This window comes from Chiloscyllium punctatum, chromosome 11 (assembly GCF_047496795.1).
Source record: "Chiloscyllium punctatum isolate Juve2018m chromosome 11, sChiPun1.3, whole genome shotgun sequence".
Lineage (NCBI taxonomy): Eukaryota > Metazoa > Chordata > Chondrichthyes > Orectolobiformes > Hemiscylliidae > Chiloscyllium > Chiloscyllium punctatum.
The window spans coordinates 14,822,854-14,836,879 of NC_092749.1; the positions used below are offsets into that span (position 1 = coordinate 14,822,854).

Genomic DNA, 14,026 nt, shown 5'->3' on the forward strand with positions numbered 1-14,026 from the left:
AAAGTTGCCCCTTAGATCTCTTTTATATATCTTTCCCCTCTTACCCTAAACCTATGCTCTCTAGTTCTGGACTTCCCCCAACCCAGGGAAAAGACCCTGTCTATTTGTCCTATCCATGCCTCTCATGATTTTATAAACCTCAGTCTCCGAACCTCCAGGGAAAACAGCCCCAGCCTGTTCAACCTCTCTGTATAGTTCAAATCTTCCAACCCTAGCAACATCCTTGTAAACCTTTTCTGAACCCTTTCAAATTTTGAAACATCCTTCCGAAAGGAAGGAGACCAGAATTGCATGAAATATTCCAAAAGTGGCCTAACCAATGTCCTGTACAGCCGCAACATGACTTCCCAACGCCTGTACTCAATATTCTGACTAATAAAGGAAAGCATACCAAATGCCTTCTTCACTATCCTATCTACCTGTGACTCCACTTTCAAGGAGCTATGAACCTGCACTCCAAGGTCTCTTTGCTTCCTAGGACCTTACCATTAAGTGTATAAGTCCTGCTAAGATTTGCTTTCCCTAAATGCAGCACCTCACATTTATCTAAATTATAAAATCTATACGACACAATCACAGAATTGTTAGTGTGCAGGGGGCCATTCAGTCCACTGTCCCTATACTGGCTCCATTACCTCGAATAAAATCATTTATTTATTGTCATGTGTTTTCAATATAAAATACAGTGAAAATGTGCACCGTCATTGTACATAGATACCATTCACATTAACTTAGAATAAAAAAATAACATGAAGAGAGAGTCCAACCTTTCCTTCTCTGTTGCTACAGTTCCACTCTGGGCTTCCTAGCCCACATCAAGCCACCACCAATCTTCAGCCTTTTGCCCAATATTGCTACACATTATCCTCTATCCAAATAACTAGCCATTCATCAGTAGTCCCTTGCAGATCAAGGATGACCCTCTTCCACTCTCAAGGTGAGTCCATAGGTGGCTGTACTGACCAAATAACCATCCAATGACCTTTTGAATGCCTCAAATGAACCTGCCCCATTACTTTTTCAGCTTATGCATCCCACCTGAATTACTCTTTATGGTTTTAAGTCCCACATTTTCCTGAAATCCCGACTGACTCTTTCCCATTATGGCCCCTAGCATTTGTCATTGCCACAAATAGAAACCCTCTATGTGTACCCTATCAACCCTGTATCTAAATGATAAAGATCCCTTTCTTCAGCTTTTACTTTTCTGGAGAAGACAGCACAGCCAGTCTTCACTGACAGTTAAAATTGCTCAGTATAAGGTGCAACTGTTGCTGTATGACTGGGTGTTTTAACACTGCTCTATTGTGGTGTCACCACTTCACATTCCACGCTTACTAGGCAGCCCCCAGAGCACCACGCAAAACGTCATTAGCTATACTATGAAGAATAGAATTGTTTCGGAACAAAATTTCTCCACCATGAAATGTGGCATTATGTGCCCTGGCTGTTTTATCTCCACAGTTGCTCGGGTAACAAGTGCTAATGTCGCATTTGAGATTGCTAAGTATTCCTCATGCGGCTATTTATACTAGAAGTGCTGTCGTTAAATGAGTTTTGTAAATGTTTCCAGCCATAGGATATTACTACTGAGAATTAGATTTAAACTTATATAACACCCAAGATAACTCAGAACAGTCAAACCACTTTTACAAAGTGCTGGACTGTAGGAGACATGCTGGCCAATTTTGTGCACAGCAGCTCCCAGAAACAGCAACACAATAATGACTGTAGAATCTGTTTTGATGATTTTGGCTGAGGGATAAATTTTGGTTGTGTCCTTTAAATGGCAAATAGGATCTGAGAGGCAGGACTGTGGGACATGGAGACAGAGATAGGAGGTGGTGTAGGGTGAGGCAAATGAGTGATGTGAAGGGGGTGTGGGACAAAGTAGAAGGGATGGTAAAAAGGTATTGGAAATGTGGATGGCAACGGGTGTAGGAGATGGGACGGGAGATGGGAGTGGGTGTGGGAGATGGGACAGGGGATGGGAGAAGGTTGTGGGGGATGGGAGAGGTGTAGGATATGGGACAGGGGTTGGGAGAAGGTTGTGGGAGATGGGACAGGGGATGGGAGAAGGGTGTGGGGGATGGGACAGGGGATGGGAGAGAGTGTGGGAGATGGGACAGGGGATGGGAGAGGGTGTGGGAGATGGGAAAGGGGATGGGAGAGGGTGTGGGAGATGGGACAAGTGATGGGAGAAGGTTGAGGGAGATGGGAAAGGGGATGGGAGAGGGTGTGGGAGATGGGACAGGGGATGGGAGAGAGTGTGGGAGATGGAACAGGGGATGAGAGAGGGTATGTGGTGAAGGATATGAGTGATGGGAGGAGAGTATGAAATGATATACAGAGAACGGGAGAAGGGTGTGGGAGATGCGGATAGAAGGAGGGTGTGGGATAAGAGACACAGGGAATGGGAGTGCAGCATTCTATTGACAGTTTTTGAATATGAGAACATGAAAAGGATCAGAATTGACAAAATTATCATTTCACCATGTCTGATTTTTGTCAAAATTCCACTTTCCCATACCTTGATTTCCTGAGCGCTGAACATCTACCTATCCCAGCTTTGAATATATTAAATTGTGGATCTTCCGACTGTCTGAGTGAAGGAACCTTTCCTTGTTTCTGTCTAAATGAGCAGCCCCTTATCCTGAGGCTATGCCTTGATCTAAATACCTCAGCCTGGGTAATAACCCATCATTGTCAATCTTGTCAAGACCTTTCAGAATCACAATTGGAATGTCAGCGCGATTAATGTGCTGAAGTCACTGGAATGGAACCTCAACCGACACCTTTTTACCCTCAGAGGCAAAAGTATTATCCCAGTTGAGACATTGCTGACACTGGTGGTGTGAGAGATGGAGAGGGGGGTTACATAAAGGGAGGAGAGGGGAGTAATGTCAACTCCTGAGAATGGACAGATTTGGATCAGGTAACATTTTCATATTTAAGAAGTGTTCAACCCAGTTTTAACCAGGTCACTTCCAGTTTCAACAACATTGGGATATGCAGCAGCTGACCAATCCCCCACATGGGTCAATTCAGTGAAACCTTTTAACAAAGCGAATCCCTCCATTTTTACAGCGTATCATTCCTCCACATCAGCCAGTGATTCCTGGCCTCAGGAAATTTGAAAATAAAGTGAGATGGATCAAATCCTTGAGTCTAAGTGTATTTACAGCACTGTTTGTGTGCCATGTATATACCTCCAACCCACACTCTCTCAAAGATCTTCCAAGCAATTGACTCGCACTGATCTCTCCCCTTCAACCATAATCTAACGCCATCTTCAACCATGATCTTCGACATCGATCACGAGTTCTGACGCATCCAGTCCCTGACAGCAATCTTCCTTGGTCCTTGGCTGAAGTCCTGTGCCATGTGCTTTCTCTTGTGATAGGCCATGTGTAGATAGGCCATGTGTAAATCAGGATGCTGTCCAACAAGAGAACATCAGGAAGAAAATTAAAAGAATTCTTGTGGGTAACAGATCCTCCTACGTTTATTGTCCAGGGTTCCCTGCATTTTCCACCCCACCCTACTCCTTCCATATAACTATCAAGATCAGAACTTCCTGGGATTGGTGTTCCCATGTATCTGCTGTCCTTGTTCTTCTCAATGGATAGCTAGTCATGAAGGTTAGGTTGCATGGGATTCAGGGTGAACTAGCTAATTGGATTCAAAATTGGCTCAATGTTAGGAAGCAAAGGGGGATAGTTGAAGGTTGTTTCTTGAACTGGAGGCCTGTGACTAGTGGTATGCCACAGGGATCAGTGCTGGGACCTTTGTTATTTGTTATTTACATATATGATCTGCATGTGAACGTACAAGGCATGACTAGTAAGTTTGTGGATCATACAAAATTAGAAGGTACCGTTGATATTGTGGATGGTTATCAAAAAAGAATTTATCGCCTTGATCTCTAGTTTATTTCCTGGACTTGCGCCAAAGTGACTGAAATCAAGTTTGGGCACTTCACTGAATGTGCACACCTTTTACTGAGGTATCCCCATTTACTGGAGCTCAGAAACAGAGCTCTGACTGAAAATCCAGCCACTGCTGAGAGGCATCTGTCAGGCAGGTTAGCTTCACTAAGAGTACCGCAGGTCAATTCCTGAATAGGGAGAAGGCTGAAAGGAGCAGACACCAACATCCTGCACTCAAACAAAAACAAAAACACAAGTTTAAGTATACTCTGTTCTTCTAAATTTGGCAACGGAGCTTGTCCCTCCTTCCATCCTCCATGTCCCACATTCCACACATTTTTCCCATCCCCTGTCCCCATCTCCCACACATTCCTTCCGCCTTCCTCTCCCCAACCACCTCCCATCCCCATCTCCCACACATTCCTCCCGCCCCCATCCCCATACATTCTTCCCATCCCCTGCCCCATCTCCCACACATTCCTCCTATTCTCTCTCCCACACATTCCTCTTGCCCACTGTCCCCATCTCCCACACACTCCTCCCGCCCCTTGTCCCCATCTCCCACACATTCCTCCCGCCTCCTGTCCCCATTTCCCACACATTCATCCCGCCCCGTCCCCATCTCCCGCAGATTCTTCCCATCCCCTGCCCCATCTCTCACACATTCCTCCTATCCCCCTCCCCTCTCCCCATTTCCCACACATTCCTCTTGCCCCCTGTCCCCATCCCCCACACATTCCTCCCGCTCCCTGTCCATATCTCCCACACATTCCTTCTATCCCCCTCCCCATCTCCCACACATTCCTCCTGCCCCCATCCCCATCTCCCACACATTCCTCCTGCCCCCGTCCCCATCTCCCACATATTCTTCCTGCCCCCTGTCCCCATCTCCCTCACATGCCTCACCCAGTCTCTCGTCCCACCCTCATTCCACCTCTCACACCCTCCTCCTATCCGTCTCCATCTCCCACACCCTCCTCCCTTGCTCATTCCTTCTCCTATACCTACCTCCCATCCCTCATGCCCATCGTTTTATATCCTAGCCCCATCCTCTATCCCCATCTCTCACACCCTTTTCCCATCCTCTGTCGTTCCTCCCACATCTTTCACCCAATACTCATCCAATGCCTTTCAAAGTTTCCAGAAGGAAGACTTCACTCTTTGTTGGTGGAATGTCAGGGCTTCAGAAAAAAAAGGAGGGCAGAAGATATTCCTCGAGTCAGACAGTTGTGGAATTGGCCTGAAACTTTTTGCCTCAGTCACTATGTTAACATTAAAGGCTTGATTGGATAGGTGAATGAAGGAGAATGGATAGAGAAGGGTAAGTGATCAGGGACAGTAAATATAATTAGGAATATCTGCTCACCTGTAGGATTAATGCCGACATTGATTGGATGGGACAAAAGGTGTTTCCTGTGTTGTATGTCTTATACATGTCTATGAAGTGAGATAATGTTTCACTGTAGGGTTGCAAAAGAGATTTTATTTCTTAAAGGACCATTTAAAAAATGCATCCAACCGGCAGACAAATATCATTTTATTGCTGTGGATTCCGAAGCCACTCAACTGAAATACACAAATTAGAAATCCAAGATTTCAACAGTATTATAAATTAAATGTCAAAAAATGTGGTTTCAAAGCACATTCAGGTTTCATCCTGGTTACAAACCCATCCCAGAGATTTCGGATGTTGCTAGTGCTGCAGGTGCAATCTGGAGTCAGCCCATCTTCAATCCGTTTCTAAGATAATGTCAACATCGTCATGAACTCCTTGAAGCAGCAGTTCTCCAGCGAAGTTGACCTTCTTCTTCTTTTTTGCGGCTCTTAGGGTGCCAACCAGGGCCTCAAAAAGATTGCTGCATTTATCATCGGAGAACAGCAATCCAAATTTCACCCTAATTTTTCCATCTGCACCTGGACATAGTACAAGAATAACAGAATGTCAGGAGGTCCACACCTCAAGGTCCCATCTCTACACCTGTATCACAGTGCTTTCACAGTTTGATGTTAGCAAGACAGAACTCATCCTATGCAGCCCCACCAAGAACTTCACATCTCAGAACCAGAAGGAGGCAATTCAGCTCCTTCTGTTCTGTCATTAAAGTAGATCACAGCTGATCCGTACTTCACTCCATCTACATGCCTTCGTTCCTTGCCTTTAATACTCTTGCCTAACAAAAATCTGTTCAGTTTCAACATTTTCAATTGATCATCCAGCCTCAACACTTTTTTGTGGAAGACTGTACTATCCTTTATCTGACAACATGAAGGGGTGATCAGCCAGGAATATATTCTAAAGCTGCAGCCTTTTGTTCTCTCTAATGATCTCATCAAATCCCTTCATTATCTTAAACACCTCAACTGAATCATCTGGTCATCTACTGTAATTGAGAGAAGGCAGCAAGAGCATTAAGAGTTAATTATATACAGAGGTCTGGGGTTATTCGTGGCTAGATTTCTGAACCTGAAAGATCACACTGAATCACTTGGGTTTTTAACACCATCTGACCAATCTCATGTGTGTTTTTGGTGCCAACGCACAGATTAGCAAGTCCACTGAATTCAGAATGTGAAGTTTCAATTTCTAACTGGCTAGGCAGATATCATGAACAGAGGTATTCTGATGAAGGGCTTTTGCTCGAAACGTCGATTTCGCTGCTCGTTGGATGCTGCCTGAACTGCTGTGCTCTTCCAGCACCACTAATCCAGATATCATGAACATACATTAGACTGCCATAATCAGTGCAAATTATTAGAAAGAGAAATTAAATAAATTTTCAGCTATGATCTGAATACTAAGCTTTTTCAACACTCTCTCCAGTCACCTGTGAGGTGTATTTTTCAGTTTTACTTAACTAATGGTTGAGCAGAAAGGGAGAAATCAAGGCTAATACTTGTAGGCCGTATGGAGGGAAGAGCAATGGCTGTATTCTAACCGTGGGATATACCTTGTAAGTTGAATTACTATCAGGACTGCAAAAGGTCCTTGAGACCTCCACAATAGTTGATTTAATTAAGGGTCTTGATGATGTTCCATTTCCTAATTCCAAATATGGCTTCCATGATTCTACCATATTGCTGGCATAAGTCTTCTGTGTCTCACTGTTATACTTGGATCAGGTGAAGGCCATTTAGCCCATTCAAACAATTCACTTTAATCTAATTTCCTTTGGCAGAATCCTACTAAGCCTCCTTCACTGTACCACATCCCAAAGAAACAACCAAAGATGATCATGCCTGCTATCTATTCATATTAGGTGCCTATAATGGCCAATGCTTTCTGTTCTTCTCCTAGGCAGAACCATGTGGTTAGGTCAAAGAGAAATAATTAAAAAGAAAGATCAAAATGATGTTTTATGGCTTTGTTAGGATTTAGAAGCCTCCATAATTCACCAACCTGAAGATCCAAGACGACGAATCTCTTCGATTAGAAGATCGATCTCATGTTCAACATCCATTCTCACCTGAAAGGAGTTAATCATCCTTGTCAATATGTTAAAGACTATTCTTAATGGTTTTACACCAATTAATTTGAATTATCCTATGGATTTGTACAGGTCTTAGAACAAAGTTAAGAAGACACTGATAGAGGAGTTGAACATACTGAGGTGTTCGGACAGAAACTGTTTCTTCTGGCAAGCGGATCAGAGCACATAGTTTAACATTCTTGACAAGATGAGTTTTGTTTTAAGTGCAGTGATTTGTTAAGAATTGGGTCCTCAGTTGAAAAGGAAGAATTTGAAGGGGTCTGAGGAAAATTGCAGGGAGTTGTATTGCTCTTTCAAAGAGTCAGCATAAGCAAACCACTTATTTCCGTGCTGTGTGATTCTGGAAGGATTGTACCAATGGAAGTAATTCCCCATGTAAGTTGCTGAGGATGGAGACTAACAACAGCATAACATTTGCAAGCTTATATAGAGTGGGAGAAAGCTCGGTTTCTGCCAGCATTCAAATTCAGCAGTACCCAATCACACTAGATTAGATTACTTACAGTGTGGAAACAGGCCCTTCGGCTCAACAAGTCCACACCAACCTGCCGAAGCGCAACCCACCCAGTCCCATTCCCCAACATTTACCCCTTCATCTAACACTACGGACAATTTAACATGGCCAATTCACCTAACCTGCACATTTTTGGATTGTGGGAAACTGGAGCACCCGGAGGAAACCCAGGCAGACACGGGGAGAATGTGCAAACTCCACACAGACAGTCGCCTGAGGCGGGAATTGAACCCGGGTCTCTGGCGCTGTGAGGCAGCAGTGCTAACCACTGATCCACCGAACACACAAATAAGATTAAAATGAAAACAAAATGTTATAGATCCAATGTTAGCTTAATTCAGTGGGTAGCAGATTCACTTCTGTATCAGATGGCTGTTGGTACATGCCTCAGTGGAGATAGGCACTTACTTTAGGCTGACACTCTGAAGGGAGTGTTAAACTTTCAAAGATGCTGCCTTTCACATGAGACATTGAACAAGGCCTCATAAGACCAAAAGACAGGAAACAGAATTAGGCCATTCAGCCCCTTCAATCTGACCCACCATTCGATATGAACTGCTGATATGTTTCTCAACCTTATTTTCCTGTTGTTTCCCCTTAATCTTTGATCTTCTTACTAATCAAGAACTTATCTCTTTCTCTGTATTTAAGAGAGGATCATAGAATTCACACAGTAGGGTTCTATGATTCTTTCTTAAATGTAGTCAAATGTATAGAATGTTCTTGCTCAGCAATGGTCTTGCATAACACAAGCTGTTGGTGTGGAAATTGACTAAAATGGATGACTTATAATAACAGAGCAAAATTCTGACCTTTAGTCCTTGAAACAGGTAGTGAATTTCAATATTAAATAAGAGGAATAATACTGTTCTTCAGTCCAACAGGTATTAAATCTTAAGCAAGGTTAGTTGACATTTATCACATAATGAAAAGTCAGCAAAACAGACATTTGGGACAGATTGCCTGTTTCTGAGATGTAAATTCTATGCAATAAAGGGTTCCTTATCTGTTTGACAAAAATGCTGCAGAATACAGACTCTGAGGTTATTTTTATTTTAAAATATTATCTGGCACAATAAGAAAACATAGCTCCTGCTCAAGATTGCATAAAGGCTTCCAATCTTGAACTAAGTTCTGGAGAAGGGTCACTGGACTCAAAACGTTAACTCTGTTTTCTCTCCACAGGTGTTGCCAGAACCTGCTGAGTCTCTCCAGCAATATCTGTTGTTTGTTTGTTTCAGAATCTCCAGAATCCACAGTTCTGTGTTTTATTCTGATCTTGAAGTCTGATTTATAATCGAGTATGCTAGCATAGTAATAGGATCTACAGTAATTGGACATCTTCCTGGGTGGTGGTGTACAAGAAAAAGTGACACTATGAATAGGCTCAATTTAACTTGTCTCTGATGCTTAACCAATTGTCTCCTACGCAGTATGTGCTAGTGAATGTCAGACAAGGATAAGACTTGTCTTCAAAATCATGCCTATCATCTGGACAGTCAACACTGACTTTCTAAGTCCCAGGTCTAAGTACTAAGTATTGTGGAGTTTAATATCCAGTTATTGTGGTGGGGGAAGGGACAATTCGATCATTGATACTTATCCAATGATCCCACATCCACTATGTTGTACAGCACTCCCAAATTTCACTCCAGACACAGTGATCAGTCATTCCGATGAGGTACCGCCTAGCTATCCGCAATGTGGCAAGTCAGTAATGGAAAACTGGAGATGCAAAATTTCATTTTATTCTTGACAAACATTGATAATGATTTTAGTAGGGGAGGCCAGTGATGGGTAATGAAGATTCTTAGTTGGCCTAGCCCTTTATTGGTCAGTGCATTGAGTATAGGAGTTCAGACATCATGTTGAGGCAGTACAGAAGTTTTCAAATATTGCTTTCATTTCTGATCTCCCCACTATAGAAAAGATGTTGTTAAACTTGAAAGGGTTCAAAAAAGATCTACAAGGATGTTGCCAGGGTTGGAGGGTTTGAGCTGAAGGGAGAGGCTGAACAGACTGGGGCTTCCTTCCCTGGAGTGTCACAGGCTGAGGGGGTGACCTTACAGAGGCTTATAAAATCATGAGGGGCATGGATATGGTGAATAGCCAAGGTCCTTCCCAGTTAGGGGGGTCCAAATCTAGTCAGCATAGGTTTAAGGTGAGAGGGGAAGATTTGAAAAGGACCTGAGGGGCAACTCTTCATGCAGAGGATGGTGCATCTATGGAACTAGTTGCTACAGGAGGTGGAGGTGGGTAAAATTACATTTAAAAGGCATCTGGATGGGTATAGAAATAGGAAGGGTTTAGAGGAATATGCGCCAAATAGGACTAGATCAGTTTAGGATATCTGGTTGGTGCAGACATACAACATAGAACATTACAGCGCAGTATAGGCCCTTCGGCCTTCGACGTTGCGCTGACCTGTGAAATCAATCTGAAGCCCATCTAACCTACACTATTCCAATATCATCCATATGTTTATCCAATGACCACTTAAATGCCCTTAATATTCTCTATGTAAAGAAACTACCTCTGACATCTGTCCTATATCTATCACCTCTCAATTTAAAGCCATGTCCCCTTGTGCTAGCCATCACCATCCAAGGAGAAAGGCTCTCACTGTCCAACCTCTCTAACCTTCTGATTATCTTACTTTTCTCAATCAAGTCACCTCTCATCCTTCTTCTCTCTAACAAAAACATCTCCATGTCCCTCAGCCTTTCCTCGAAAGACCTTCCCTCCATACCAGGCAACATCCTGGTAAATCTCCTCTGAATCCACTCCAAAGCTTCCACATCCTTCGTATAATGCAGTGACCAGTACTGTACGCAATACTCCAAGTGCAGCCACACCAGAGTTTTGTACAGCTGCAACATGACCTCATGGTTCCAAGACTCAATCCCTCTACCAATAAAAGCTAACACACTGTATGCTTTCTGAATAACCCTAATATCATGGGTGGCAACTTTTTAGGATCTATGTACCTGGACACCGAGATCTCTCTACTCATCTCCACTGCCAAGTATCTTACCATTAGCCCAGTACTCTGCATTCCTGTTACTCCTTCCAAAGTGAATCACCTCATACTTTTCTGCATTAAACTCCATTTGCCACCTCTCAGCCCAGCTCTGCAGCTTATCTATGTCCCTCTATAACCTACAACATCCTTTGTCACTATCCTCAATTCTACCAACCTTAGTGGCATCCGCAAATTTATTAACCTACCCTCTATACCCTCATCCAGGACATTTATATAAATGACAAACAGCAGTGGCCCCAAAATGGAACACCACTTGTGACTGAACTCCAGGATGAACACTTCCCATTAATCCTCTGCCTTCTTTCAGCTAGCCAATTTCTGATCCAAACCACTAAATCATCCTCAATCCCATGCCTTCATGTTTTATGCAATAGCCTACTATGGGGAACCTTATCACATGCCTCACTGAAATCCATATACACCACATCAATGACCTTACTCTCATCCACCTGTTTGGTCACATTCTCAATGATTTCAATAAGGTTTGTGAGGCACGACCTACCCTTCACAAAACCATGTTGACTATCCCTAAGCAACTTATTCCTTTCTAGATGATTATAAATCCTCTATCTTATAACCCTTTCCAACACGTTTCCCACAACTGAAGTAAGGCTCACAGGTCTATAATTACCAGGGTTGTCTGTACTCCCCTTCTTGAACAAAACAAAAACTCTGCTTCTGACCACCTCATGGATAAAGTGCTGACTTTCCATTCTTATACAGTGGGTCTGTCACATTACATTTATATTATAAACAAACACAGTTAAACTGGGATTCACAAGCTATTACTGCTAATTATACCTACTGCAATGTTTCCAGATTGTGCAACGACTTTGAACCCTTTTTTAGATTAGATTCCCTACAGTTTGGAAACAGGCCCTTCGGCCCAACAACTCCACACCGACCCTCCGAAGAGTAACCCACCCAGACCCATTTCCCTTGAACGAATGCACCTAACTCTATGGGCAATTTAGCATGGCCAATTCACCTGACCTGCACATCTTTAGACTGTGGGAGGAAACCGGAGCACCTGGAGGAAACCCATGCAGGCACGAGGAGAATGTGCAAACTCCAAGAGGCAGTCACCCGAGGCTGAAATCAAACCTGGCATCCTGGTGCCGTGAGGCAGCAGTGCTAACCACTGAAACACCGTGCCACCCTTCTGCCACCTTGTCCGCAATGCCACCATGTGTGAGCAAGACAGTGTTAGGTGCATTAGTCAGGGATAAATGTAAGGGAATGGGTCTGGGTGGGATACTCTTCTGAGGGTCGGTGTGGACTTATTGGGCCAAATGGCCTGTTTCCACACTGTAGGGAATCTAATCTAATCTAATCTTGGATCGAAGGGTGTTCCTGTGCTGTATAACTCCATGAATTCAAACACTATATCTGTGCATCAGTTTTGTTCAGGGGATGGGCTGCTCTTAAAAAAGGACTTGCGCAAAGAACAAGATGGGGCAGGTTTTGTTTGAACAAGTTTTATTTAAAGAAATGCAGTGAGTGCTTCAGGGCAAGTAGATACTCCTCACATGATGCAGATGAACAGCTTTTGAAGTGATTTCTGCATAAACTCATTCTAATCCCCAACATCCAGACTAACTCAACTGGGAGTTGCAGCATAATTCTGATCAGTTCGACTGCCTCCCTAACTCAAGTTCAACTTTAGGGGAAAAAAATACAAGGAGATCAATGGGGGAAGTGGTGAGTTTTATAGGAGACTACATCAGAAAGGCGGGTGGGGGGAGGGGGGAGAAGTGAGGATGAGGGACAACAGCAAAGTGGGAAGGAGAGATGGGGACGGACCCGTGGAAAAAAAGGCAGGGGCGAGGGGGAAAGAGGGAGATGGAAACGGCGTGGGGTAAAAAGTGACCAAAATATGAAAGGAGCCAGGCGATTGTACAATGCATACAACACATTTCAGTCACACACATACATAAGCAAAATGTGAAAGTGAGTCTTATAACTAGAGCCATGCTTGGCTCCCCTGAGATATTGGGAAGTGGGGCACTGTAACATTTAGAAAGGGTGTTGCGTCCGGTTCATGCCTCGATTCACACGTGATATTAATGTAACCAGCACGGAAGTAACCCGCCTTTACCAACATCCCGCACGGAACACAGCCGGACATGAATTATACATTATACACAGAACACCTCCCCCGAAATGTCGCACCACCCAGAACCAATTTCGGTCACTGAACCAAGGTTCCAGTTAAAAAAAAATCCCCACTCGAGCTGCACTGACAGAATGAAAAGGCAAAACGCGATCGCTTGTTACAAAATCGGAACACAAGTGTTTGCTAATTTCAGCTGTTTCCAGCGCTTAAATTCCAAACCAATCTCTCTTCTCTCAGAAACAACTACCTATTCATCCCATATAATTTCGTAAAAGCAAGATGATAAATCTACATACTTCAGTTTTCTTCTGTCTCTGCTTTCGTTGGTTTATGTCAAGTAATTAACAAGCAACAGCTCGAGTACAGGAAGTGTTAACGATGAGGAAGTTCAGAAAAAGATCGGCTGCTCAGGCTGACGTCAGGAAGCTCTTTCTGCGAGTTTCAGCGGATTTCCACCAGGGTTTTTATTTGTTCACATCCTCCTGGAGAGTCCTGTCTGAACGGTACTGAACGGTGTTGCATGTCTTTTCCGTTGTGTGACTCTAATTCTGATCCGTCTTCTGTGAGATAATTGATGTTAATCAAGGTTCCAAGCGCAAATTGATATTCGCAAAGATCACCTTTATGCCAGCGCCCCCCTGCAAGTAGTGACACATACCTCGGAAGCCCTGTAAATACTGGCACACTGCCAGGGATACCCTGCAAATATTGACAGAATCCCTAGACCCCCTGCAAATGTTGACACTTTTCCGGGGATACCCTGTAAATATTGACACATAATCAGGAACTTCCTTTAAATATTGATATTCCCGAGGATGCCTTGTCAATATTGAGACACCCAGGATGCCCTATAACTACTGGCAGTTTGTGTAGTCCCCTTTAAATATTAACATATTCCCAAAAGACTCCTGTTAATATTAACACATTCCAAGGGGG

At 43.5% G+C, this 14,026-nt stretch overlaps 1 protein-coding gene across 1 annotated transcript; it reads right to left on the minus strand.

Annotated features, from left to right (window-relative positions):
* Nucleotides 1–5,449: 5,449 nt before the first annotated feature.
* abracl (ABRA C-terminal like) lies at nucleotides 5,450–13,558 on the minus strand. Its single transcript, XM_072580323.1, has 3 exons — nucleotides 13,387–13,558; nucleotides 7,327–7,393; nucleotides 5,450–5,843 (listed from the first exon to the last, which is right to left on the minus strand). Exons 2-3 carry the CDS (start codon nucleotides 7,385–7,387, stop codon nucleotides 5,659–5,661), a joined length of 246 nt encoding a protein of 81 aa, XP_072436424.1. The 5' UTR covers nucleotides 7,388–7,393; nucleotides 13,387–13,558; the 3' UTR covers nucleotides 5,450–5,658.
* Between the last annotated feature and the right edge of the window lie 468 nt (nucleotides 13,559–14,026).

Excerpts from the sequence above, each read along its gene's own strand:
- abracl (XM_072580323.1), bottom strand. The coding sequence starts at position 7,387 with ATGGATGTTGAACATGAGATCGATCTTCTAATCGAAGAGATTCGTCGT. Across the intron at positions 5,844-7,326 it reads TCGTCGTCTTGGATCTTCAG|GTGCAGATGGAAAAATTAGG; the intron begins GTTGGTGAATTA and ends TACTATGTCCAG.